The following is a 23392-nucleotide window of genomic DNA, read 5'->3' on the forward strand; positions in this document are numbered from 1 at the left end:
AGTTTCCAACTACTAGAGCAGTAAGTTTCAGGAACAGCTTTGCTGCGGGAACTCGATACGTTTATGAAAAGGTAGCATGACATGGACAAAATGATTTGTTTGAGAGAGCCTTTTTAAAAAGTCCTGTGTTCCCTGTTTCAGTAAATCAGAATGTGATAGGCTGACGATATCTCTATATATCTAGAATTGTATAAATCAAGAAGTAAACTAATGGACCAAATGTATAGAAAGAAGTATTACGTTTACCTGCTGAAGGAGTTGCTCTTATTACTTCTACACCAAGAGGAAGATCCAGAGGTTGGCTGTACACAAGTCTGGAGCTCAGAATGAGTTTACTAGCAGTCTGAAGATTAGCAATTGATGAAGATCGTGGAATGGGACCTATGCCAGGTGATACATCTGGAGAAGAATCCACAGTCTTTTGCTCAGGTACGCTAAGTTTATTCTCTGATGAAGTAGCTTCAGTTGGTTTTGCTATAAAGAAAATGGTCAATGGTGTTAAAAAAAAGTTTATAAGTAAGGACAAGGCATGAATATCCTATAATCGGTTTTATTTTTCTAAGCGGTGCTTAAGTTACACAGAAAATAATTACATGACACGCAGACTGCATTAGTTTTATTGCGCGTTATGAATCTTCATTTTGAGATATCCATAACCTTCTGAAATATGGATAGTTTAAAATGAAACCAGTGATTTGGGATGTTACTCATCCTATCAACAAATTTTTGTATTGCAATTGGTGTAGAATGCAACCAATATTTGTAAGGAACCTGACTGCTTATATTGCATTGATAAATTATTCCAAAGATTCCTGACTTGGAGGCTTCTGCTTGACAAAGGTGACACAATTTGTTTTAAAATAAACCACCAGGGTTTAAGTTGTCTTTCATGTTATTTAAAATAAATGTCTGTCTCTAAGAAAATTACAGTGACTCACCTAAACAGGCTTGCACAGATTTGAGATGAAGATGCCACATCTGCAGAACAGAGCAGCCATTACTGTCTTTTTCAATTACTACTAGGTAGAACTTTTCTGAGAAAGGTGGTGGACGATACCCTGTAATTTAAGCATATTATCACTATCATGAAGTCGATGTTCAATGGAAATAATTTTCAATAACAGAAGACTCTCTAAAAACTGATACCAAAAAAACCTTTTTATATACACATTTTAATTTATAACATACAGCATTTTGAAAAAAGGACTTTGTCATATGAGTTAAAATGTTTCACTGAGGAAATCAGAATGTCTTTGTTTAATACTGTTACCACATAAACAACAATTAATATGAGCAACATGAAACAGCTGTTTTATTGAATTCTACAGATTCTCATTAAGCATATGCCAGCTAGATTGCAATATTCTTTAAGAACATTTTTGGTACCTACTTCATTCATGTTAGTTATTTTGATGCTATACCTTGTGATGGCTGGAAAAATATCTCAGTTTCCTTCCCTTCCACATCTTCCTTATGTGGTTTGTATCCCAAAATGAAATCTTCTTGAAAGACATGAAGCAACTGTGTGTTTGAGCCACACTGAAATATTAAGCGATAGTTATACTTCCAGAACAGTATAGCAACATTTGGTACCAATGAAATGATTTCTTTAGTGCAGTCTAGCTACCGATGAGGATCACTTTCTTTTATAATTTTGAAAATTATTTTAATGCATCAGAAAAACTAAATATTTTCCTCTTATATTGAGAAGAACATATTCTAGAACCTATTGTTTGTACATTCAAATAATTTAACTAGATCTACCATGCTAGACGAATTCTGTAATAACATTTTTGCTGCAGTTATTGACAGATGACTTAGGATCTGATTGGATTTGATTTCTTTGGCTGTTGAATAAATGACAGTGGCTGAAACTCTTAGACTTCATCCCTTTTCAGCGGGAAGACGTTGTCTGCAGGATATTGCTTGGGAAATCTAACAAAGGGAATGAACTGCAGATTTTCTTTCTCTCTGATACCTCAGGAGCTGTCCTTCCTGACAGCAACAAATGTCTTTGCGCACCTCCACCTCTCTACAAAGGAGGTTGATGGCACTGAAATCCTTTCCTGCAGGCAAGGAAAAGACGGCCCACAAAGACAGTGATGGAAAGTTTTCTAGTTGCAAAACACCCTCTTTTTCCCGAGATATAAAGACGTATGCTTAGAAAATACTGATATACTAACAACAGGCTTTGAGCTCCCAGCAGCTAAACAAAAGCTGTCTGACTAAAACATTCAAGATATCTCAATATTCACATAAATTCAAGGCAGTCATCATGGAGGAATGTCACCTCTTTTACCTCTTTTCAACAGATTAGGTTAACTAAAAGACAAAGCTATTAAACACCTTTATGTGATACCCTTAAAGCATTAACCATTTATTTACTTTGTTAGTTATTGCATCAAGTTCAATAATGCATCCTGGTCGAGCAGTGGATTGTTGGCTCACAATGTTAAACACTTCTCCAATAAGTTTCTGAAACAGAGAAAAGAGTTAATATGTTTTTCCTGAAGACAGAAGGAAATTGCAGTCATTTACAATAAACTGATGCCTTAATTTTTCCTGTTGGGATAAACCATAGCAGACTTCTTCCTATTGTCATTGTGGCATTTATGAATAATGTGTTTATCACGACATTTGCACTGTTGTGAGTTTGAAGCTATTCAGCAGGATAAGGCACCAGTTTTTACGGAAACGAAATGTTGCTTATTTAAAGATTTATCCTTTCATAGCATAACTTAGTATCTGTGCATGAGAAATGCAAATATTCCGCCTCACTTTTGTTTAAAGCTTCAGGTTTTGTAACAACAAGTAAAAAAAAAAAAAAAGGTACAGAATTGCAGAATGTCAGGGGTTGAAGGGCCCTGGAAAGCTCATCCAGTGCAATCCCCCCATGGAGCAGGAACACCCAGCTGAGGTTACACAGGAAGGTGTCCAGGCGGGTTGGAATGTCTGCACAGAAGGAGACTCCACAACCTCCCTGGGCAGCCTGGGCCAGGCTCTGCCACCCTCACCATGAAGAAGGTTCTTCTCAAATTTAAGTGGAACCTCTTGTGTTCCAGTTTGAACCCATTACCCCTGTCCTATCACTGGTTGTCACCAAGAAGAGCCTGGCTCCATCCTCCTGACACTCACCCTTTATATATCTGTAAACATGAACGAGTCCCCCCTCAGTGTCCTCTTGTCCAGCTCCAGAGCCCCAGCTCCCTCAGCCTTTCCTCACACGGGAGATGCTCCACTCCCTTCAGCATCTTTGTTGCCCTGCCAGTCTTGAGGTGTGGAGTCAACTGCCCCTTTCTATGTGACCTCGTAGGTGGGCCTTGCACCACATCCTCACCTACCTCCTCTTCAAGATCCAGGTCCTCAAACTTATTACAGATGGGCACCCGGGGAAGCAAAGCAGGTAGGGAGGGGGATTGCCCACGGCCCCGAACTGGAACCTGCTTCCAACCCTTGTCATCTTCTCTGTCCCCTACCTCTGCCCAACAGCGACAGGGCAGGGGCTGTCTCAGGTCTTCTCCCTCTGCCCGACGGGGCAAGGGGTTCATCACCCTTTGGGGGTATCCCCTGGAGCCTCTCTGAGCGGCACGCCAGGGAGTTACTCCACCACTCGATCTCCTTTTCACACTCCCTGATGTGTGAAACTATATAAACTATAGTTTCTATATAAACTGAATGCTTTATTGATTTTTGCTGGAATGTCCCCCATTATTGCTCCTAGAACAGATTCCTCAGACTAATCTGAATACTGAAAGGCTCTATCTTGCAGGTTATCTTATAAAATAACAGAAGAATGCAAAAAAAATGAAAAATGTGCTTCTTTATATAATAAAATGCAAGGTGGAGCTTTGCTTGAAGTCACAGAAATGAAAGATGTCAGGGAAATTTTCAGTCCAGCCACTTTTAGTAATAATAGCTGTATGTCTGTCCGCTTATTATATAAAAATTATATAGAACCTAAGACAGACAGGCCACTGGAGGTCAAAAAACACCCAAACCTTAATTTTATTTTAATACTTTCAAACTACATAAACTTACAGATGATTCAGGGTCAGATAACTCATCCAGAAGTTTTCGTGCATCTACAACAGCTTGATAGAGTCTCAGGTTTTTGCCATCAGAGGCAACAAAGCAAGCGCTAGCAGAGTTGCAGTATGTACCTAATGGAAAATAAAAATACTCTAGTTAAAGAAAAAAATGGCAGTCAAATGGCATCAGGTAGTCTGTTACAATCCAATTCACACAATATATTTCTAACATAGTTTTCATGAAGTACTGAAGCAAAAAAATCTAAGTTAATGTGTGCATTAAACCACCGTTACGCTCGGGAGCTCGGGAGGGCCACCTCCAGCTTCCCCAGCTTCTCATCCATCTTCGAGTAGGAGCCCAAGGTGAGCTGTTCAGAATGCTGCAGCGTTTTCCCTTGGTTACTGTCTCTAGGCTTTCGGATAAAATTAACCTCTATAAATATTCCCTTCTACCGTCCAGTTAAAAGTGCAAATATAGAAGTGGCGGGAGAAATATATCTGCAGAAGTGCATAATGTGAGCACAGAAAATTGATTTATATTAAAATCAAAGATAGGTTATGCATTTATTAAGCACATTTAGAATTTTTAAGGTTGTACAACATCTCTGACACCTATTTAATCATTGCAAAGGTCAGGCTGGCCTTAGCATAGTAAAATATCCTGGCACTATTAGTATAAAATGTAATATTACATCCACGGCACAAATTACATTTTTAGTACTATATATACCAAGATGACAACTACCACAACAGCATCTTTTTGATAATTCAAAAATAACTGTCTGAACAGCTGAATAGAGTAACATTTTTAGAGACATTTTTAGAGACAATTTTCCTAACTCTAAGAGAAAGCTCTAAAATTAAAGACAAAAGCTGAAGAATTGTCCTAGGGCATTACATGGGATGTTGTACTGCCCGACCTCTGAAAAAGTATTCCCTGCCGTTCTGTAAAGTTGATGTAGTCTATTTCTTTAAAAATACTTTGTGTTCTAACTGGGATTTTATAAACCGCTACTGGTCTGAAGAATTTCAGTATGGTTTCAGGATCTTCTAAGCAGAGTTCTTAGCCAGCATGTTAAAAGAGTTGATACTGCAAATTTTGGCTGAAAAATCTTTCTCAATAGTTCAGATTTTCAAGTGGTCCAAATACTAGTTCTGTTTAACCCACCGCCTCCTGTGTCTGTACGTGGCCAACAACCCAGATACCCGAGTCATTAGAATACCTGTATTGTTGAGAACCATGGCAAGGCAGAGAACACAGTGAGGCTGCCTAAAACACCAAGGAAAGGGATCTTATTGTTCTTTGTGAGAGTGATGATTGCTTACTCACACAAGGAAGTTACTGAATGTCAGATGATCCGCAGTAACTAGACACACTCAGAACACATGAAATAATTGAAGTAGCTTAGCTTAAAATGAAATAAAAATGCTTAATTTGCATAATACAAAGTTAAAAAGTTAATCAAAATGCTAAAATGCTAAAAAGTTAATAAAAATATACTCCAAATACAATAGTAATTTATTTTAACAAATTAATTCTATGACTCACAGTGTTAACACTATATGGAAACATACTAAGTAGACTCACCAAGGCAATAACTGGGAATAAGTGTTGGAAGCCAGGCTACATTAGAGAAAGCGGAGGTATGAAGAGAGTTAATTCGAGCCAATTCAGACACTCCTCCAGTGTATGACAAAGGTCCTATAGGGTCTACACGCCAAAGAATCAGCTCACTATAGATTGCATTTGGGTCATGAAATGTACGGGTTGCTGCATTTTTAAGTTGCTGCCTAGAAGAACCTTTCATATGTTTAATAGGATCCATTATTCTGTTTATCCTCTCAGAGTCCCAGGAACTGTCTGATTCAGGAGTTAACAGAGCATTATGATGAGAAGAAGTCAGCAGTAATGGTAAAACAGAATGGCAAGCTAGATCATTGAGGTGAAAACGGTGACCGCAGTACCTAAATTTATGTGATACAGTTAGCACAGTAGTGAAAGCTGATTTATCAGCAAAAGTAACTGCCCACTGATTGAGAGAACCATCTATATGTTTGGAAATCATCATTACTATGGGAGAAATTATATTCATGTTTGCACTATCCTGGGCAAAGCTTGTTCTTTTATTTTCTAGAGCCTTATCTGGGAAGTCCATTGTCTTCTGATATACAGTATTACTGTTATCTTTTACAAAGACAGGGCAAGCATACATCATAATATTTTTGCTAAGGGAACTAGCATCTCCTGATGGAAATGCAACAGGAATCTTAGAAGAAAATGAAACCTAAAAAGAAAGAAAGAAAAAAAAATTAGAATATAACAACCCAGCTTAAGTCCAAATAAATGTTAGCTGTTTGACAGGAAGTACTTAAAATAAATTCATACTGATGTTCAGATATAAAAGAAAGGACACAATGATTGTTGACTAAGATAATCAATAATTTAAAAAAGTCAAATATGCAATACCTGAACTTGTCGAAAGATGCCTGGAGTGTATTCATCTAAATATTTCACATGCCACACCAAAAAGGTACCATCAATAGGATGGATAGTAAAAAGCATATCTGGATTTCTGTTCCATTCAGTCAGAAGCAACTCAATTTTCCGATCTAACAAAACTGTTGGAAGAGGCATGCGTGGGCCTGCCAGCAGAGATGTTTTGGGGCTTCCCTCTCTTTCTCCATCTTCATGTTCCGAAGAGCCTGTACCAGTCCCTGTCTCTGATTCCCTATCTATAGACAAGTCTGCAACAGAAAAGAAATGTGCCATTTTATCCATTGTAAAGACTTCCCTGTGGGTTTCTATTCAAAACAACACAGTATTTTTAAATCTGTTACTAGTACTATTGGATGAGAACGTTCATGCAAATTGAGGGTAGAAACATCTTTCTTTGTTCTGTCTGTACAAAAAGATGAGGCTCTGGCCTTTGACTATTGCTCCTAACTATGCAATACAAGTAATAATAAATACAACCATAAAAATCCAGATACTTAGAGCCCAAGATTTTTCTGGTCAACTATACAAACCCCACATATTTTATATGAATGCTGGTTCCAAATTAATGTGGGGTTTGGTTATATTTAGAAGGTAATAATGAAATACATGGTATGTGATCCTTGATGAAGTAGTATGTATTGTATGTTCGGTAAGAATTATCACACACTTTACTGCACTGGTCATCTAGATTTGAAGAACCTAAGCATTATAAATGACACAATGTATCATCATTTCACTGTCACTAATTGGTCTTACTGGTTTCTGTAGACAGAACATGGAAACGAAAGACAAAAGCTACCTTTGCCTTCCAACAGAGAGTACATCATCAAATTTTTCATGCCTACAATTACAGTGGCCAAAACTACAGCTGTAAATGTCTATTTATTTTACATTAGTGATAAAATGTTAGCACTTACAATTCTTGTGCTAAGTAGTTGCATTATTGCATTAATGTGCTTCAAAATAAGTGCTACATATCACAATATAACTAACCATGATCTAATTTCATATGTAAACCTCTCTCTTTTTCTTCCATTTCTTCTTCCTCCTCAACCTCAACATCAAAATCTTGTTCCAGTTGTTGTTCAGAAATTTTTCTTAGATACTGCATAAATACTTCAATAGAGGATGTAAAATTAAATTCTTTATTATTCAACCAGTGAACAACGAAGCCTCCATTTCCTTCATCCATATTAAAAGCTGTTCCAGCCAAACCTGAAGGAATATCTGTGGAAAATTTTAAACAAATAAGAAAGGTATATATTAAACTGCCAATCTTTTATATATATATATACACACACGTACATACACAAATTTCTTAATTAAGATATTTAACATATTTTAGGTAGAACATAACTTGCGCCTGTAAGATTAGAAAAGGTAAGATGCAGATCAAGTTTCTACATGCAATTTAATTTTAAAAAGAGATTTCAACATCAATAAATTTACATGAAAACTGACTCTTATATGAATGATAAATAACACCCAACAGTTCTAATTGCTTCGCTTTGTACACTGCAGTCTTGCCATTTCATGTACAGGTTTTAGGCAAGGCATATAATTACTCTTTAAACTTTTCCTTGTTTAAAATATTCTATATTCTATTCCATAAAAAGCAGCTGGTTTCCTGCCAAAAAATCTGGTACAGCTTTCTTTCATTCACTATATGCTCTGTAGGATGCAAATACTCCATTATATACCATTGCCTCCCAAAACCCAACAGTCAAATGCTAAGCGGATGTGAAATTTAGGTTTCTTTTGCTTTCTGATGTGCAAAGATAAATTTAATTGGCTTTTAAAAATGCTGAAAGGGTTCAGAATAAATTCAGCCTCCTTTGTCTTACAAAACTCTATGCCAAGTAAGAGACTTGTGAAATAAGTCCTCCTACAAATTCGCTGTATTCAATTAGGCAAAGCAAAGAACGTGCATCTCAGCCCCCTTTATTTTTTCATTTTGTGCAAGTACAGTATTACAGTTTAATAAACGGTTGTATTTCACCTGTAGTAGGGTTGATGCTTGCTGCTATGTGAAAGTGACCAAGTGCATTTGCGTGATGTGAAATGTGCCGCTGAACTTCGTGAGTACCCTGTTGATCTGGCAATACATCTGTGTGGGTAACAAGAACTGAAGATCTCCTTTGTCCTTTTCTCATATTTTTCAAATGGTGAATTGTCTGGTATAGTTATAAAAAATAAATTAAGAAATACTTAAAAAATTTTAAGGTAAAAATTCACACTTATATAAAGCCTAAAGCTTCTAAATTTCCTTCTACCTAAGAAGTGAAGACTATTTTCAAAAGGATTATTCTGAGCAGATTAGAACAAAGAATAGTGAAAGTTGTGTACACCGGTTCTGGCCAAAAGCAAAGCTCTTCTAATAGTCTTCTGAAAGTTCCTTTTGATATCTGTTCCAACGACAACACAAAAAACTGCACTATTTTGTGTAACACACATAAACAAGATTACAACGATCTCAAAGCAGTAACCTTTGCAATATTATTTTATAATGAATCACTTTTGCGTAACTGAAACTTGCTGAGAGCACATGGAGAGCACAACTGATTCAACAGCCCATAGCACACTTGCTTCTGCTTTCCCTTTTTGTTGATGGTCATGATGCCTAAGAAGTAAAAACTTGGTCTGATTGTAACAGTCTACAAATGAGTGGTGGGGTGGTTGGTTTTTTTTGCTTTGTTTTCTTGTTTTTATAAGGTTTTCTCTTACTGTAAACTTAATAGACTTGATATGACCACCACTGAAATTTAGAGCCCCACAATGACACCTTTTGGAAATGCAATTATCAAATCTGATAACTAAATATTAAAAGTTTGTTTACTGCTTCTACTGTTTTTATATTTACAGATTTTCAGAGCCAATCAGAATGAAACCATCACTTACTATCCCATGTGAAACACTGTCTCTTCCCAACGCTGTTAGTTAGCTATAGATAGGAGCACATTAAGTTATAAGAACATGGAGCTTGGCTGCAGAGATCCGAAGTCTCTGACTTTGTTGGTGTTTACTAATAGACTTCCAAAGCTTATATAACTCACACTATGCTTATAAGAACCAGATAATACACATTCTTCATTCTAAATCCTTTAAATATTTAAGCTTTAAGAATCTTGAAATAAAAAGCTGACCAAATAAGTATTTACTTGTACCTCTAGTGCATGCTGTATTTTGTCCTTTTGCTTTCCAGACTGAGAGGCAGCGCTGCTAATGCTGGAGGTGCTGGTTTCACAGATCTGCTCACCGAGAAGCGTGTCTTCTGGTAACAGCGTCTCTGCCCACAGCCGACAGATGCCGTCAAGACATGATGTGAGTAACACATTACAGACCAAACCCCTAAGAACAGACATAGCAGGGTTACCCAATGAAATTAAATTAGCTTTATGGACATGACAGAAATTAGGGAAACTTACAAGTATTTAGTAGTTACTGTTTCATCCAAATTTCTGCCTCTCCCCTAACTAAGGGGTTTGTATCAGTAGTGATTCTTGGCATGCTGATAAACCCATGGACTCTTGGCAAAAGTACACGAGAATATGGAATTGTTATTATTTGATAAATACAGCAGTTATTATAAAACTGCAGTTATGAAACTGCCTAAACTTACAGGACTATGCAAAGCATGCATAAATTTTATTAAATGATGAAAAGAGAAATTAAACAACTCATTAAACATCAGTATATACGACAAGGTGCATAAAATAGCTTACTGAATGCTAATCATTTAGACAAATGTTTTGTTTCCAGTGTTACAGCACCATTCGGTGAAGACAAAGCCCTACAGCCGTGCTTCTTGCCATAACTTGAGAAAGCACTGAAGTTTAAAGTATATTTTAGAATAAATCTCACCTATTAACATGACTGTCACTGTCATACTAGGTAATCCAGAAACTTATGGGAAGATGTTAATATGTTTTATTTCTTGAAAGCATAAGCAGAGAAATCTAATCATGTTCTTGATGGCCAAACTTTAAGCAGAGTGTTAAAACACTTGGTCAAAGGTTTGGTTTCGTAAAAAAGAAACCTTTCGAACCTGGGCATGTACTTGCTAATGTTACGCCATGAAAATCCTGTCACTGCTCGAGGATGCGCCAAATAAACAAATGAGAAGTGGACAATGCCTGGACATTTTTTCTTTTCTTCATTCTCTTGGGGCAGAAGAGATGACTTCCAACCGGTCATAGGATACCAGACTTTTAGGAGGCAATCATCCTGGGTAAAGCAATAAAAAACCCCATGGGGTTAGCTAGCTATAATTGAAAATGTCACAAAAGAGAAATCCCAAATAATAAGAAAACTGCTGTTCTGGTATCTTTCACAAAAACTTGATCAAGGCCAATGGTACCTGGGGTGGATTAGAAGAGGGGTGGTCAGTAGGTCAGAGAGGTTCTCCTACCCCTCTACTCTGCCCTGGTGAATATTGTGTCCAGTTGTGGCCCCTCAGTTCCAGCAGGACAGGGAACTGCTGCAGAGAGTCCAGCGCAGCCACCAAGATGCTGAAGGGAGTGGAGCATCTCCCGGGTGAGGAAAGGCTGAGGGAGCTGGGGCTCTGGAGCTGGACAAGAGGAGACTGAGGGGGGACTCATTCATGTTTACAAATATCTAAAGGGTGAGTGTCAGGAGGATGGAGCCAGGCTCTTCTCAGTGACAACCAATGGTAGGACAAGGGGTAATGGGTTCAAACTGGAACACAGGAGGTTCCACTTAAATCTGAGAAGAAACTTGTTGGGGGTGAGGGTGGCAGAGCCTGGCCCAGGCTGCCCAGGGGGTTGTGGAGTCTCCTTCTGTGCAGACATTCCAACCCGCCTGGACACCTTCCTGTGTAACCTCATCTGGGTGTTCCTGCTCCATGGGGGGATTGCACTGGATGAGCTTTCCAGGGCCCTTCCAACCCCTGACATTCTGGGATTCTGTGATTTTTGTTTCTGAAATTCATGGAATTACATGAAAATACAGCATTACATGTGAGATGATAATTTAACTTAGCTCAGACTACAACAGAGTTTGTGGTCCAGGACTGTTCTATATTACTTATTTACTTTACTGAAACAAATATAAACCATAGCAAAAACTGATTTAATTTTCTTTTTGTCCTTACCTTCCCAGCTGTTGCAAAGTATTCACCATCAGGAGACCATGACATCAAATGTACTGATACTGCAGTCCTAAAGAACACAAGAGTAAAGTTCTAAGGTGTAAGTAAAGTCTATTTATTCTATAGTATTATTCCATAAGTATTCAGTTGATTAAGTATTACTGTTCATTATTTAAATAAAATATATTCATATTTTACAGTTGTTGCTTTAAGCATATTTTAGAAATAGCAGAAGCATAAGAAATATTTGCTACTATGAAATAGAATATTTAGTATTTTCACAGTTTTACAGAAAAATGGCCCATTAAATAAATTAAGTATGGCGAGCCTAGGCTAGATCAGATCAAATCACAGAAGTGAAGTTTGTCCCACCTGCTCTTCTACTCCCCGTGAAGCCAAGATAAATAGTAGAAAAAAACCAAAGTTGCAGATAATTTGTGATGGGTCAGCTGCCTGAAAGAGCAAAGCAGCCTATACAGTGCTTTATGGACCCAAAATCTAAAATGGCTTCAAAAAAGACAAAAGAAAACAGGTTCATAGGCAGCTGCTTCCCAAGTCTGCATATGTATAGAAACAGCTGATCATGAAGCATTTCTGTAACATGGACCTCAAATAGAACTGGGTAGAAAGAGTTTCAAGACCCTATTTCTAAGACTGAGGAAGCAGCTCTCATCTTCATCAGTGTAGTGTATCTGCCTGCTGCTGCTCCTCTGCTCAGTCTCATCCCGTACCGCAGCACTACTTTCAAAGATGAGAAAATGGGGACAATTTTGATACCCTGGCAGTGCTACAGTTTGGGTAGGCCTTTGACTAGGTTTGCTGGTGGTACATCACTTGAAAAAGTGAGGAATTTTTATTTGGAGTAACTTACTTTTTAAATTTTATGGTGTTTTAAGGTGACTTAAAAGCACATTTTAAAATACAGCTTTGGAAAGAAGATAAGGTTGATATATGAGGAGATATTGCAATTTGTCTTAAAATACAAATTATCTCACTCACTTGCACTGCCAGACACATTTCCAGTCATTTAAAACTGGGAGAACTTTATCATCTTTGATCTGATTGTCAGGATCATCATCTTCATCTTCTTCTAGGAGGTCACTAGATGGAGGGGCCCACAATTGCAAAAAGTCAGTTGCTGTCAGCAGCCTATTACCTGAAAGTCAGTAATATCACAGCTGTGAAACCAAGATGATGCATATATATTGAAAGATTAAGCCTAACATCATATTTTCGTTGAGAATTATTCAAAACAGGTTGAAACCTCAACTTTATCAAGTCCGTTCTAAATATGATAGGGTATGCAATCATTATACAGCTATATTTTTATATATTTATTAAAACATTTTGAATTTAAAACATCTTTTTAAAAGAACATCAAGGGGTTTTCGGCAACTTCAAATGATAAATCATATTTAATAACGAATGTTGCAGATGCTAAATAGTCATTCATATCTCAATTAAATACACATTGTTAGATGTCTTAAAAATATTTCTGTCTGGCTACATTACTGATTTCAATTGTAATAAAATTCTGCTTAAATGATTATTGGCGGGAATTTGACTCAGTTAGCAACTTAACGCTGTATTTGCCAAACTAAGTTCTTGTGTAGGAGACTCAAACACTTGGCACGGCACCTTCAGAAATGCTAGCCGTTGCCTCACATTTTATGCAACACTGGTGAGACCAGATAATCTAAAATATCCATATTAATGCTCCCACTTTTACAATAAAAATAATTTGTATTCTTCAAGTTCTCCTAAATATAAATGTTGAACAAATACTTCACAAAGTTCACATTACCTTGAGGATCCCAGGCCAGATTGTAAGTCATAGAACTGAGGAAGAATTGCCCAGTTTTAAGCCACTGACACTTCAATTGCTGTAGTTTGAAAACAGTAATGGATTAATTCTCACATCAACAGCAAAATACAAAGGTACCAGTATTTCTTTCTCTATGAAATTTCTATTAAGCCTGCTGCAAAAACATTCAGGATCCACTGGTAAATTGCTGAATCTAGTTTTAACAATGTAATTGTTTTATAAAAATTAAATGGGTCACAGAGTACTCTGCAAATGAGATCTGGACCTGTCACACATGTCACAAATCTATCTGTAGTTTACTTTAAACTAGTTAGGTCATATGTTTATAACAACATAAGGGATGGCAGTACAGATGCAACAAAGATTGTGAAACCTGCTTGAGTACATATTTGATGCTTGAGTGCTCGGCCATGGCTGTACTGTTAGAAAAGTCTAAGTCATGTTTCTGTACCACAGATCTGATGATCCCTTCAAGTTAAACACCAAAATGTCACCTTGTCACTCTAGGATGAGATGCAAGAACAAGATGCTGTGAACTTAGGCAGAGTGCCGTCCCCTGTTTGATTCACGCAGTGGAAGATTCTACCCATATGATCTTATTATTGATAGTGCAAAATGTTTATCCATTAGTCTTGTGTGTGCCGATGTAATAAAATAATAATAACTGGCTGAAAGACTTTTGCCTCTTCTAAGAACCTAAACTGAATTACAATCATTAAATACATACGTACACAATTTCTTTTATGAGAATTTATACCAAGAGGTTCAAAAATGCAAACAGCATTTCCATAAGATGCTGCAATCTGTAAAAGAAAACAAAAATATATTCAAAATGTGAGGTAAGGAGCTGAGTGTTACAGCTCCTCAGTATTCCCAAACAGCTAAAGAATTTTCAATACCTCTTCTATATGCCATCGTTCAAGAAAATTAATACAAATGTCATTAATTAATGTATACTTCCCTAAGTAAGTTGAGAAATACATAGTTCTGAACAAGCCTGTCTTTACAATTTTAACTCTAAGTAGGGAAGACATCATGTTTAGTGGAACAAGCACTGTCAATCAGATCTGATATATTCTTCTAGGGTAACAACTGTTAATACATAAGGGAAACATGATGCCTTCACTACTTCTGCTCATGTTCTGTCCACTTCACATGTAACTAATAAATTAATTATTAGCGTCTGGGTCTCGGCATGTTCCCAGATTCCATTTTGTACCACTAAATAATAATTTTGAGCAACAGGAGGAAATGCAAGTCTATTTGAACACTTAAATACATTTTGAGGGGAGGCAAATGGAAAAACTGAAATACATATACCACTGAACCCCTCTATTTCTTTCACCCACTTGTTGCACAGAAACCTCCATATGCAAGATGGTCTTTATTAGGAATTTATCTTGTCATGTGTCTAATACTTATCTGCATATTAGTACTTTCAACCATCTTTAAAATTCCTTTTTCTTCCTTAAAATATTTTTATAAGAAAAACTGTTTCAGTTCTTAGTATTCAGGATCTGTTTTCCTCAATACAGAAATGATATAAAAGTTACACAACATTTATTATGAAATCGTATTTCCTCTTTGGGGAGGTGGGGGGAGAGAAGGTTGTAACAGCACACGCCCAAAGAAAAGAACAGACCGTGCCCAAATGCTAACTAGGGCTTTCTCAATACTGCAACCAGTTTTAACTAGCTGATATCAGTAGGCAGTGACAAATGACAGAATATTCTTAGTGTGCTACCACAACTCATAGAAAGCAGTTTTTCCTTTTTTTCTTAGCAATTTAAACTGTCTCTTCAACATTGTTCAGGGATTAAAAATAAACCCACCTAGCCAGTCAAAGGGCCATGCAGTTATGATGGTTCACACTCTAGCACTTCTAAGCACATTAAACATGCCTAAGCTTTTCTGAAAATTAAAGTATTTCTAACGTATTGCTTTGCATGACACATAAGCACACATATGTGTATATATACATATATGTGAATGATTTAGCCATGTATTCTTTAGCTAGATAAAAGTATACAAAAATGGAGACAATAACAATAATTTTAGTACCAATCCAGTTCTGATACTATACTGCAACCAATATATATTTCCCCATTTTGTGAGACCTGTTATTACAGGTCCTGAAAAGGAATTAAAACCCATGTTACAAGATGCCTCCTGCTTCCCCTTCCCTCCATTTAAAGAAGAAATTGCTATTAAATTAAAACAATTCTCGGAGTAACGCAAGAGGTGTTACTCGGAAAGTAACAAATCAGTAAAAACTGATCTTTGTCATGAAATTAACTCATTAACACCATTAATGTATTATGATGTATTATGTTGCTGCTTATTTTGAGTATTGCAATTTTTTAAAAATTCTATGCAAATGTATGAAAATTCTTACCCTGCCTTGTCGCTGGGAGCACTCCACACAACTGACCTGGATGTTGCCATGTTTAGCACCGGGAATGATTTGCACACATTCAAAGTCATTTGCCAGAATAACAATGTCACAACCAGAGCCATATGCCTGAAATGTTTTTTAGAAGAAATACAATTGAATATTGATTTTAAAAACGAACTGAATACTTATTAGATTATTTATGTTTTTGAGAGATCTGTGATAATCTCCACTGAAGAAGATATTACTAAGTAGCGGGTTTATTCTTTGCCAATTCAGAAGCGCCAGCAGAATAAGCAACAAGTAACAAAGTAGCAAAGGAGACCTTAAATCTCATAGAGTGTAAATCACAGCAAACAGGAACAGTAAAAAAATAAAAGCCCCCAAGCCAACTCCTAAACTTCTTCTAGCTGTGTGTACTTTCACTTTTGACTGTTTTGTGCAGTTGTTTTAGCTTGTTTGAGGCTGTAGGTGGTGGTTTGGTTTTCTTTCTTATTCAGGTACACCTCTTCCTGAGTGTGCATATAAACTTCTTCAATATCTGTGTGTACACCACTGTAAACCAACAAAGATTTGTCTTGGTTATAGTGTGTCTTGTGCACCACGCACTACAGTCTAAATAATTTGTTTAAGAATAAGTTATAGAACAATGATCACTTCAGCACTCTTTGTTGGCAGGACAAATATATATATCTGTCTGCCAAGCTTCCACCTGTCCTAGTGTGCCAGAATATTCTAAAAGCCTTAATCACTCCAGATGATCTGTTCCACTGAGCTCCCACTTTCAGGCATAGAAATCCCCTCCCATCAATCTACCAATAAACCTTTTCTAAACAGTTCTAGCTAGAAGTCTCTTGAAGTAAGTTTTCCACAAATTCCAACGCAATAGGCAAAGATTTTAGAACAGCTCAATTAAGCAGTATGCAAGTTCTCTTACGAAGTTAAGTAAAAGCTGGTTGTGAAGTAAAAGGGTGGGTTACAGTAGAATATTTATTTGTGTTTGTTAAAGAATCATCAGGATGTAGAGGTCTCTTTCCCAAGTGAAACCTTGTTACTGCCACTCGTACCCTTCCTGCTCCTTGCACATGTTTGGCACTGCACCAACAAGGGGCGCAGCACAGCTGGGTGTCCCGCGCCAACAGAGAGCACGTAGTCCATTAGAGACCTCAGCTGGAACAGCTTCCCAACAGGGGTATCAGCCTTCAGCTCTAGGTGCTTGGAGCAAGTGCTGTCTCTTGGTTCTGGGGTCATTTTCTCAGTGTAGATATTTATTCTGAGAACGTCTTTCATTTTTTGAAATCATATTAAGGTATATTTACCTGAAATGTTAAATTTACTGTAAGAAGTACATTTATTATAACCCCTCCTTTGAGAAAAGGTGTCCCCTCATTTTACAACAAGTGTTCACTTTTTCACATTTATAGTCTCCAAATTTGTCAAAACAGAAAAGGTCAATATACTTCTCTGTACTGAAAGATATCTCCACATTTCACATTATACGTCTAAATACAAGTTTTCCATTTGATTACTTTTCTAATATGCTCAATATATTAACATGTTTATACTTGAACAGAACACATTTCTGTTAAATCCTCTTTTCACTTTGTCCTTTCACTCCTTAAACTGGTAACAAAGTAGAAGCACCCTATATTGGCAAAGGAAATGGAAGTGTCGCAATATCTATCATGGTAGTTCCTTCTTAAGGATTCAGCTGACATCACCCTCAGGGTCATTCACACCACCACAGGTCTCTCCTGCCAGAATAACAGTGGCCACAATATTTGTGGCAACATACTAACAATCTGCATAGCATGATAAAAGGAATGGAGAATCGGTGAGCCACACAAAAAGGGAAGATGGAAAATGAGATGCTGAGATACTGTAATGGACGAGAGCAGCACAGAGGTCTTAGAGAAACAGAATTATAAGCAGTCACTGAATGAAGCAAGTGCAGTAAAAACCACCCACATGGACTATCTGCCAACCTCCATTTCTAATGTCACTGATAACTTCAAAGAGAAAATTAAATGGAGTTGCAAAGCTGTGACAACGCAAGGATGACTTGCAGGATCCACAAGCAACTAATAAGCTGTAGTTTGCCAATGTCTGCTCCAACTGTCGAGATCTGGAACCACATAAATGAACAATAACAAAGCTCTAATTGAATGCAGGAGCACCAGACAGAAGTAGGCTGTCCTGTCCTACCTTAACAGTTTATGCTATATCCTCAGTTTTCAGGTAATATGAAAGCAGCACATGCATCTCTCTTTTTCAGCTACCCATGTTTCCTTGTTTGGTTCTCTAATTTTAATGTTGAACACTGGAACTAACAGACAGGGAAACAATATTCCTTCACATTCTCTTCTTGTTTATATTTCCTCTGTGTAAAAAATGATTCTTTCTATAACCTGCAACTCTTTACAAATTTGGTGTAAGCGAAATAGACCAAAGTTCTCAAGCTCCGGTGTGTACCATTAGGGTAAAGATGGTAAACAATGTGGAAGAAACAGAATCAGCCCACAGTGGTATTAAAAAAAAAAGTTCATAGACATCTAAAATTACATAAATTCATTAAAATCTGTATTAAAACCTGAATTAAAGCCTGTATTAGCTTTATGGTACTCCTCCAGTATAACACGTATCCTTAAGTTATTTGCTATGGGTAGTAAACATATATAATGCAGAAATTCCTCCACCTCCCTACTAGTGAGGAAGACACCTGAATTCTGAAGCATTTCCAAATCCTCATCAACAGACATGACATTTACACGTTCCCCTGGCTAAGTACTAGTAGAATTACATACACAATGCAAACTAGCAAAATAACTGAAAAAACCTCCAACCCACTACTAGCCTGCAGAACAGGCGTTCCTAAATTTATATCTGAGATGAATTTATAATTAAATACTTTACGATATGCTTACAGACAGAGCTTCAGAGAAAAAAAAAAAAGAACATAGTAAGGATTCAGATGTTAAGCATCTGTAATCTAGTTCTCATAAACATGACACAGTGGAGAACATATATGCAAGTAGTAATAACTGAGAGGGAGTTGAAAATAATGGTTTTAGTTAGTAAATAAGGTAGAGGAGAACCCTACAGAGCAGAAAAACCTATTCTCAGTGGCGGGATATTGTGGACATAATGGTGTGGATGAAAATTTTGTCATTTCCAATGAGGTAAAAAATGTTTACATGGGTTTGGGAGACTTTCATCTGCAACAGCTTCTGAAATCTGTTACACAGTTCAAGGCCAAGTGTCAGTACTGGCACTGAAGATGCCAAGACGCTTGTCTTTTCCAAACATGACAAATAATAAATCAATTTTTTTCACTTCTATTGGAAAAGTTCTTAGGTACAGATACCCTTAAAATCTGATATTCTTTTTTTTTTTTTTTTCCCTTAAAAATATTTACAGATCTGTATTTTATGCACTTCATAACACTTTTTACAAGAACCAAATATTCATTATCTTGTGTTTGTGGAACACTAGCTAGAGCTTGGAATTTTTGTGTTTAGGTAATTGACATACCATGGATTTGTTTGGTCTTGGTTTTAATCCTAGACTGACCTTAGAAACAGCTACACTGTTTTCAGAGTTTGCGGGGGGGGGGGGGAACAACCCTGAGCTTGTACAAAGAGAAGAAGTCATATAAACAGAGTCAGAACAGCTTGTCACCTTTATCGGAAACCACCTTACTCCACATCACAGAAAGTCAGATTGGTAACATACAGTTGGGAAATGCCAGATATAAGCCAGGATTGCTGCAGGCAGATGTAGGAGCATAGGGAGGAAAGGATACTATGTGCATTTCAGATAAAGGATGCACAAAACCTTTGTTGCCAGCCTCTGTCTTATCCTAGCTCTATTTCTTTGGATTTGTTTTGCTTTATGGAGTCACTAATACTTGGGTTTTTGCAACTAAAGAAAAATTAATGGCAAAATTATTTCTTTTCCCTTTCTTATTCTCAGAATAATTAGATGACTTTCACCAAAGCTTTAAAAAAGTACAGTTGAGATACAACATACTATCATCTTAGCTACAGTGACTTGGAAATGAAAGGCCTGCCTCCAGCCCCAGGAAGAAGTCACGTAAACAAGCCAAGAGCAAACCACAGAGAAAAGGAAGAATGAAGAACCTGAGAATTGCAATGTCCATCATCAGGTGAGAACAAAACAGGTTCCTTCTCTCAGAATCCTAAGACTGCTGGAGTCAGGCATCTAAAGAGGACATTTCTCTTCCTCCTCTTCCTTAAAAAAAGTGTGAAATAGCGCCAAAGATACAAACTAGTGAATACATCTATACACACACCCAAGCTGTTATTCTACTGTTAAGTGGAGTAACTTTAACAGGAGTGACTCATTTCTGCCTACAAAAAAGACATTTTCAAGTCCCCATGATGAATCAGTTGTAGCAATTTTGAACTAGTTCTCACACATTTAAAACAAATGCCTTAACATGAACCAAAGCACAAGGGAGCACATGCAAACAGTGGCTCCTCGGCCACAGCCTGACTTCATATGCATTCATATAGTACAGCACATACTATGCAGATCTATTGTGACCTCCTGCCTCTTACTGCTTTGCTTCTGCTGTGCTTTAGGGGCTGACAGGTATTGGGCCTTAAGAGCATGTCTCGAGTCAGGCTCTGCCACCAATACAAATGATCTCTTGTCTAAATTGCAAATCCTGCTTCAGGATCTGAGTTAAAGTTATGACTCCAAATAAGTAAATGGTTTGGGGTGACAGATCTATGTCAACACAGTGTTATTGATGTTGACCAACAGAATTTAAGGTTGGGCGCTATCAAAAGTGACACCTGCAGTGCATAGTAGACTATGATGCTACTGAGAGTCACACAGGTGACTAATTTCTTAAGAATATGGATATAAGACCTGAAGCTGTGTGCAAACAGATGTTTTTAACCATGCAGTTTACTATAGGATCAAGGTCTAGAAGAGCAGGAAATAATACCACAAATTCAGAGAAAGGAGGAAAAGGGAAGAAGAAAGTTATGGTTGTAGAAGTCCAGAAGATGAGACCTTTATTAAAACACACGGCCCTTTAGTTCCTTCTTCACTATATTACAAAAAATTGTATGCAGCAGCCAGAGAATATGATGAGATCTGTTATCTGCAGTTCCATAGTTAACGTGCGACCAAATGATTTGGCATTTTATGTAAAACAAGCCTAGTTATTGTCAAATTCTTGTATAAACAGTAATATATATCATTATTAATTTTTGATGTTATCAAAACTATTATGAGAATTAGCAAAATGTCTTTTATAAAACCAGTTGATCAATGTTTCAAATCATCACAGTAACAAGAAACACATTAGAATATAAATATGAGTAAACAACCACTTATATAAATATCAAAAGTAAGAGGTCCCTTTAATAGCAGTATGGCTGCATAGCAGCAGAACAGGGAAAATAAAGACAGACATGGTACCTTTTATTTCTTCAGGCTTTTAAGCATTCATTACTGAAATTAGACATCTGCGACAATCTAAAGTAAGCTTTAAATGTTTGACAAGTCTGGTGACCGTTATCTTAGACTAAAAATTATGCTCTGTATCATTTAGCCTGGAAGTGGTTTGTGCCTGGGATATAATCTTGTAAGTGTTAATGTAAAATCTAATGAGACAATTTATTCCCAAATAATAACATACTGATTAGATGATAGTATGCAAAACACTGCAGAAGCTGATCATTCACTAAAGTCAGAGAAGCATACAGTAAGCTGAAAATGTGGAAATTGACATTAGAATACACAAAAATGGCCTGTGGATGATAAACAGTCTTTATTATGTAAACTACAGGACTCTTTGAAATTGACTTATCTCTGTCAATTTCTTTCCTCCTCTAGCTTAAGAGGTACATTTCACAAACACCTGCTTTTTTAACCACAGTAACTGAAGCCAAACGCTCATCAATAGTGGATGGGCTTCCTAAGCAGCCTAGTGCGCCCAGCAGCATTTGGGGACGCACAATTTGGGTGTTTCCCTGGCTCCCCACTCGAATGCCGAGGTGACGGATCCCAGTCTCCATCTGCAGCGGCGCCTCGGCAAGAGCAGCGAGACCCTCCCGGCGGCCGGCGCGGGGGGACGCTCCGCGGCGGGGTCACGCTGCCGCCCCGGGCCCGCAGTGTCCGGAGCAGCGCGGTGCCCCAGCGGAGCCACGAGCGCTCCCTCCCGCCTGTCGCCGTGCCGGCTCCCAGCGCCTTCCCCGCACCCCCCCGACGCCCCCGCTCGTAATCCCCGCCCCACCTGCCGCGGTGCAGGGGCCCGCCAGCCGCCCGGCAGGTTAATCCCTGCAGCCCCTCCCACCGCTCTCCTCAGGCCTACAGCACACCCTCCCCTTCCCCCACCGCAGCCGGGCGCCCCCTCGCCCCGCCACCATTACCGTGAAGGGGATGTCCTCTACGCTGCCCACCGAGTAGCAGTTGTCCCCGGGGTTGACGGCGCCCGTGAGCACCTGGTGCAGATGCATCGCGGCCCGCCCCCCGCTCTCCCGGGGCCGGCAGCGCCGCGGCCGCCGCCTCCGCCGCCACCGAGCGGCCGAGACCCGGATGGCTCCGCGCGCCCGCCTCCCGGGCCGAGGCGCTGCGCGCGGCCGCCGCGAGCGCGCTCGCGAGGAGCGGGGCGGGCGGGTGGAGGGGGCCGCGCACGCGCGGGCGGCGCCTGGATCGGGTGAGGCGCGCGCGCGCACCGCCCCTGCGCGAGCGGCGGCCGTTGGGCGCGCGCCTGCGAGGCGTTTAAAGGGCGGTGGGGGGGGGGGGGGGGGGGCGCGCGCGGCGCGGTCCGTAGGTGCGAGGCCCGCGGTGCGGGGCTGGAGCCGCAGCCCGCAGGTCCCGCAGCCCGCAGGTCCCGCAGCCCGAGGCGGGCGGGGTAGCGGGGTGAGAGGAGAGCGCGAGGTTTAAAAGACAGAAGGGAGACGCGGGCAAGGAGCGGGGGATGCGGTGCGCTTGGCTGACGCCTCGAGGTGAGACGGTGGCAGGGCGCCTCACGGGGGCGGGCGGGAGGGAGGAGAAAGAGGAGCTGGGGGGTTTATCAGCTGCTGCAGCGTTCTGGCCGTGGGGCGGGCTGGGGAGGCGTGTCCCCGAATGAGCAGCGATAAGCGTGCCGAGCGGGGAGTGCCGCCCGCCGGACGAGCGGCTGGCGGCGCCGCGCTGCCGCGGGCGGGGAGCGGTGTCCTCGGCGGGCCGGGGGCTCTGCGCGCCCCAGCCGCGGGTCTCGCACTTCCACCTCTATGCAGAGTGCTTCTGAGGAACGTTTGGGTGGTATTAAGGATCTTCACGTTTGGTTATGTCTTGGGGAGCCGATGAAGCTCTTGGGAATCCCTGAACGTCCGTCCGCTGGCGGTGGTGCCGCTCGCAGCCGTGCCCGGGGTGCGGGCCGGGCAGCGTGTCCGGGCCGGGCAGCGTGTCCGGGCCGGGCAGCGTGTCCGGGCCGGGCAGCGTGTCCGGGCCGGGCAGCGTGTCCGGGCCGGGCAGCGTGTCCGGGCCGGGCAGCGTGTCCGGGCCGGGCAGCGTGTCCGGG

At 39.7% G+C, this 23392-nt stretch overlaps 1 protein-coding gene across 2 annotated transcripts in view; it reads right to left on the minus strand.

Moving 5' to 3' along the window:
• DMXL2 (Dmx like 2) overlaps positions 1 to 22433 on the minus strand; it is a 48246-nt gene extending 25813 nt beyond the window's left edge. For both annotated transcript variants that reach the window (XM_082061492.1, XM_082061493.1), the window contains exons 1-17: positions 22257 to 22433; positions 15853 to 15978; positions 14189 to 14260; positions 13437 to 13515; positions 12632 to 12788; positions 11636 to 11702; positions 10571 to 10749; positions 9690 to 9873; positions 8525 to 8699; positions 7519 to 7752; positions 6496 to 6773; positions 5617 to 6313; positions 4039 to 4160; positions 2386 to 2475; positions 1422 to 1539; positions 939 to 1058; positions 247 to 474 (exon numbers count right to left, since the gene is read on the minus strand). In XM_082061492.1, the coding sequence (XP_081917618.1) occupies positions 247 to 474; positions 939 to 1058; positions 1422 to 1539; positions 2386 to 2475; positions 4039 to 4160; positions 5617 to 6313; positions 6496 to 6773; positions 7519 to 7752; positions 8525 to 8699; positions 9690 to 9873; positions 10571 to 10749; positions 11636 to 11702; positions 12632 to 12788; positions 13437 to 13515; positions 14189 to 14260; positions 15853 to 15978; positions 22257 to 22343 (3013 nt within the window). In that variant the 5' untranslated portion in view covers positions 22344 to 22433. The remainder of the gene's footprint in view (positions 1 to 246; positions 475 to 938; positions 1059 to 1421; positions 1540 to 2385; positions 2476 to 4038; positions 4161 to 5616; positions 6314 to 6495; positions 6774 to 7518; positions 7753 to 8524; positions 8700 to 9689; positions 9874 to 10570; positions 10750 to 11635; positions 11703 to 12631; positions 12789 to 13436; positions 13516 to 14188; positions 14261 to 15852; positions 15979 to 22256) is intronic.
• Between the last annotated feature and the right edge of the window lie 959 nt (positions 22434 to 23392).

This window comes from Streptopelia decaocto (assembly GCF_964273445.1).
Source record: "Streptopelia decaocto genome assembly, chromosome: 9".
NCBI lineage: Eukaryota > Metazoa > Chordata > Aves > Columbiformes > Columbidae > Streptopelia > Streptopelia decaocto.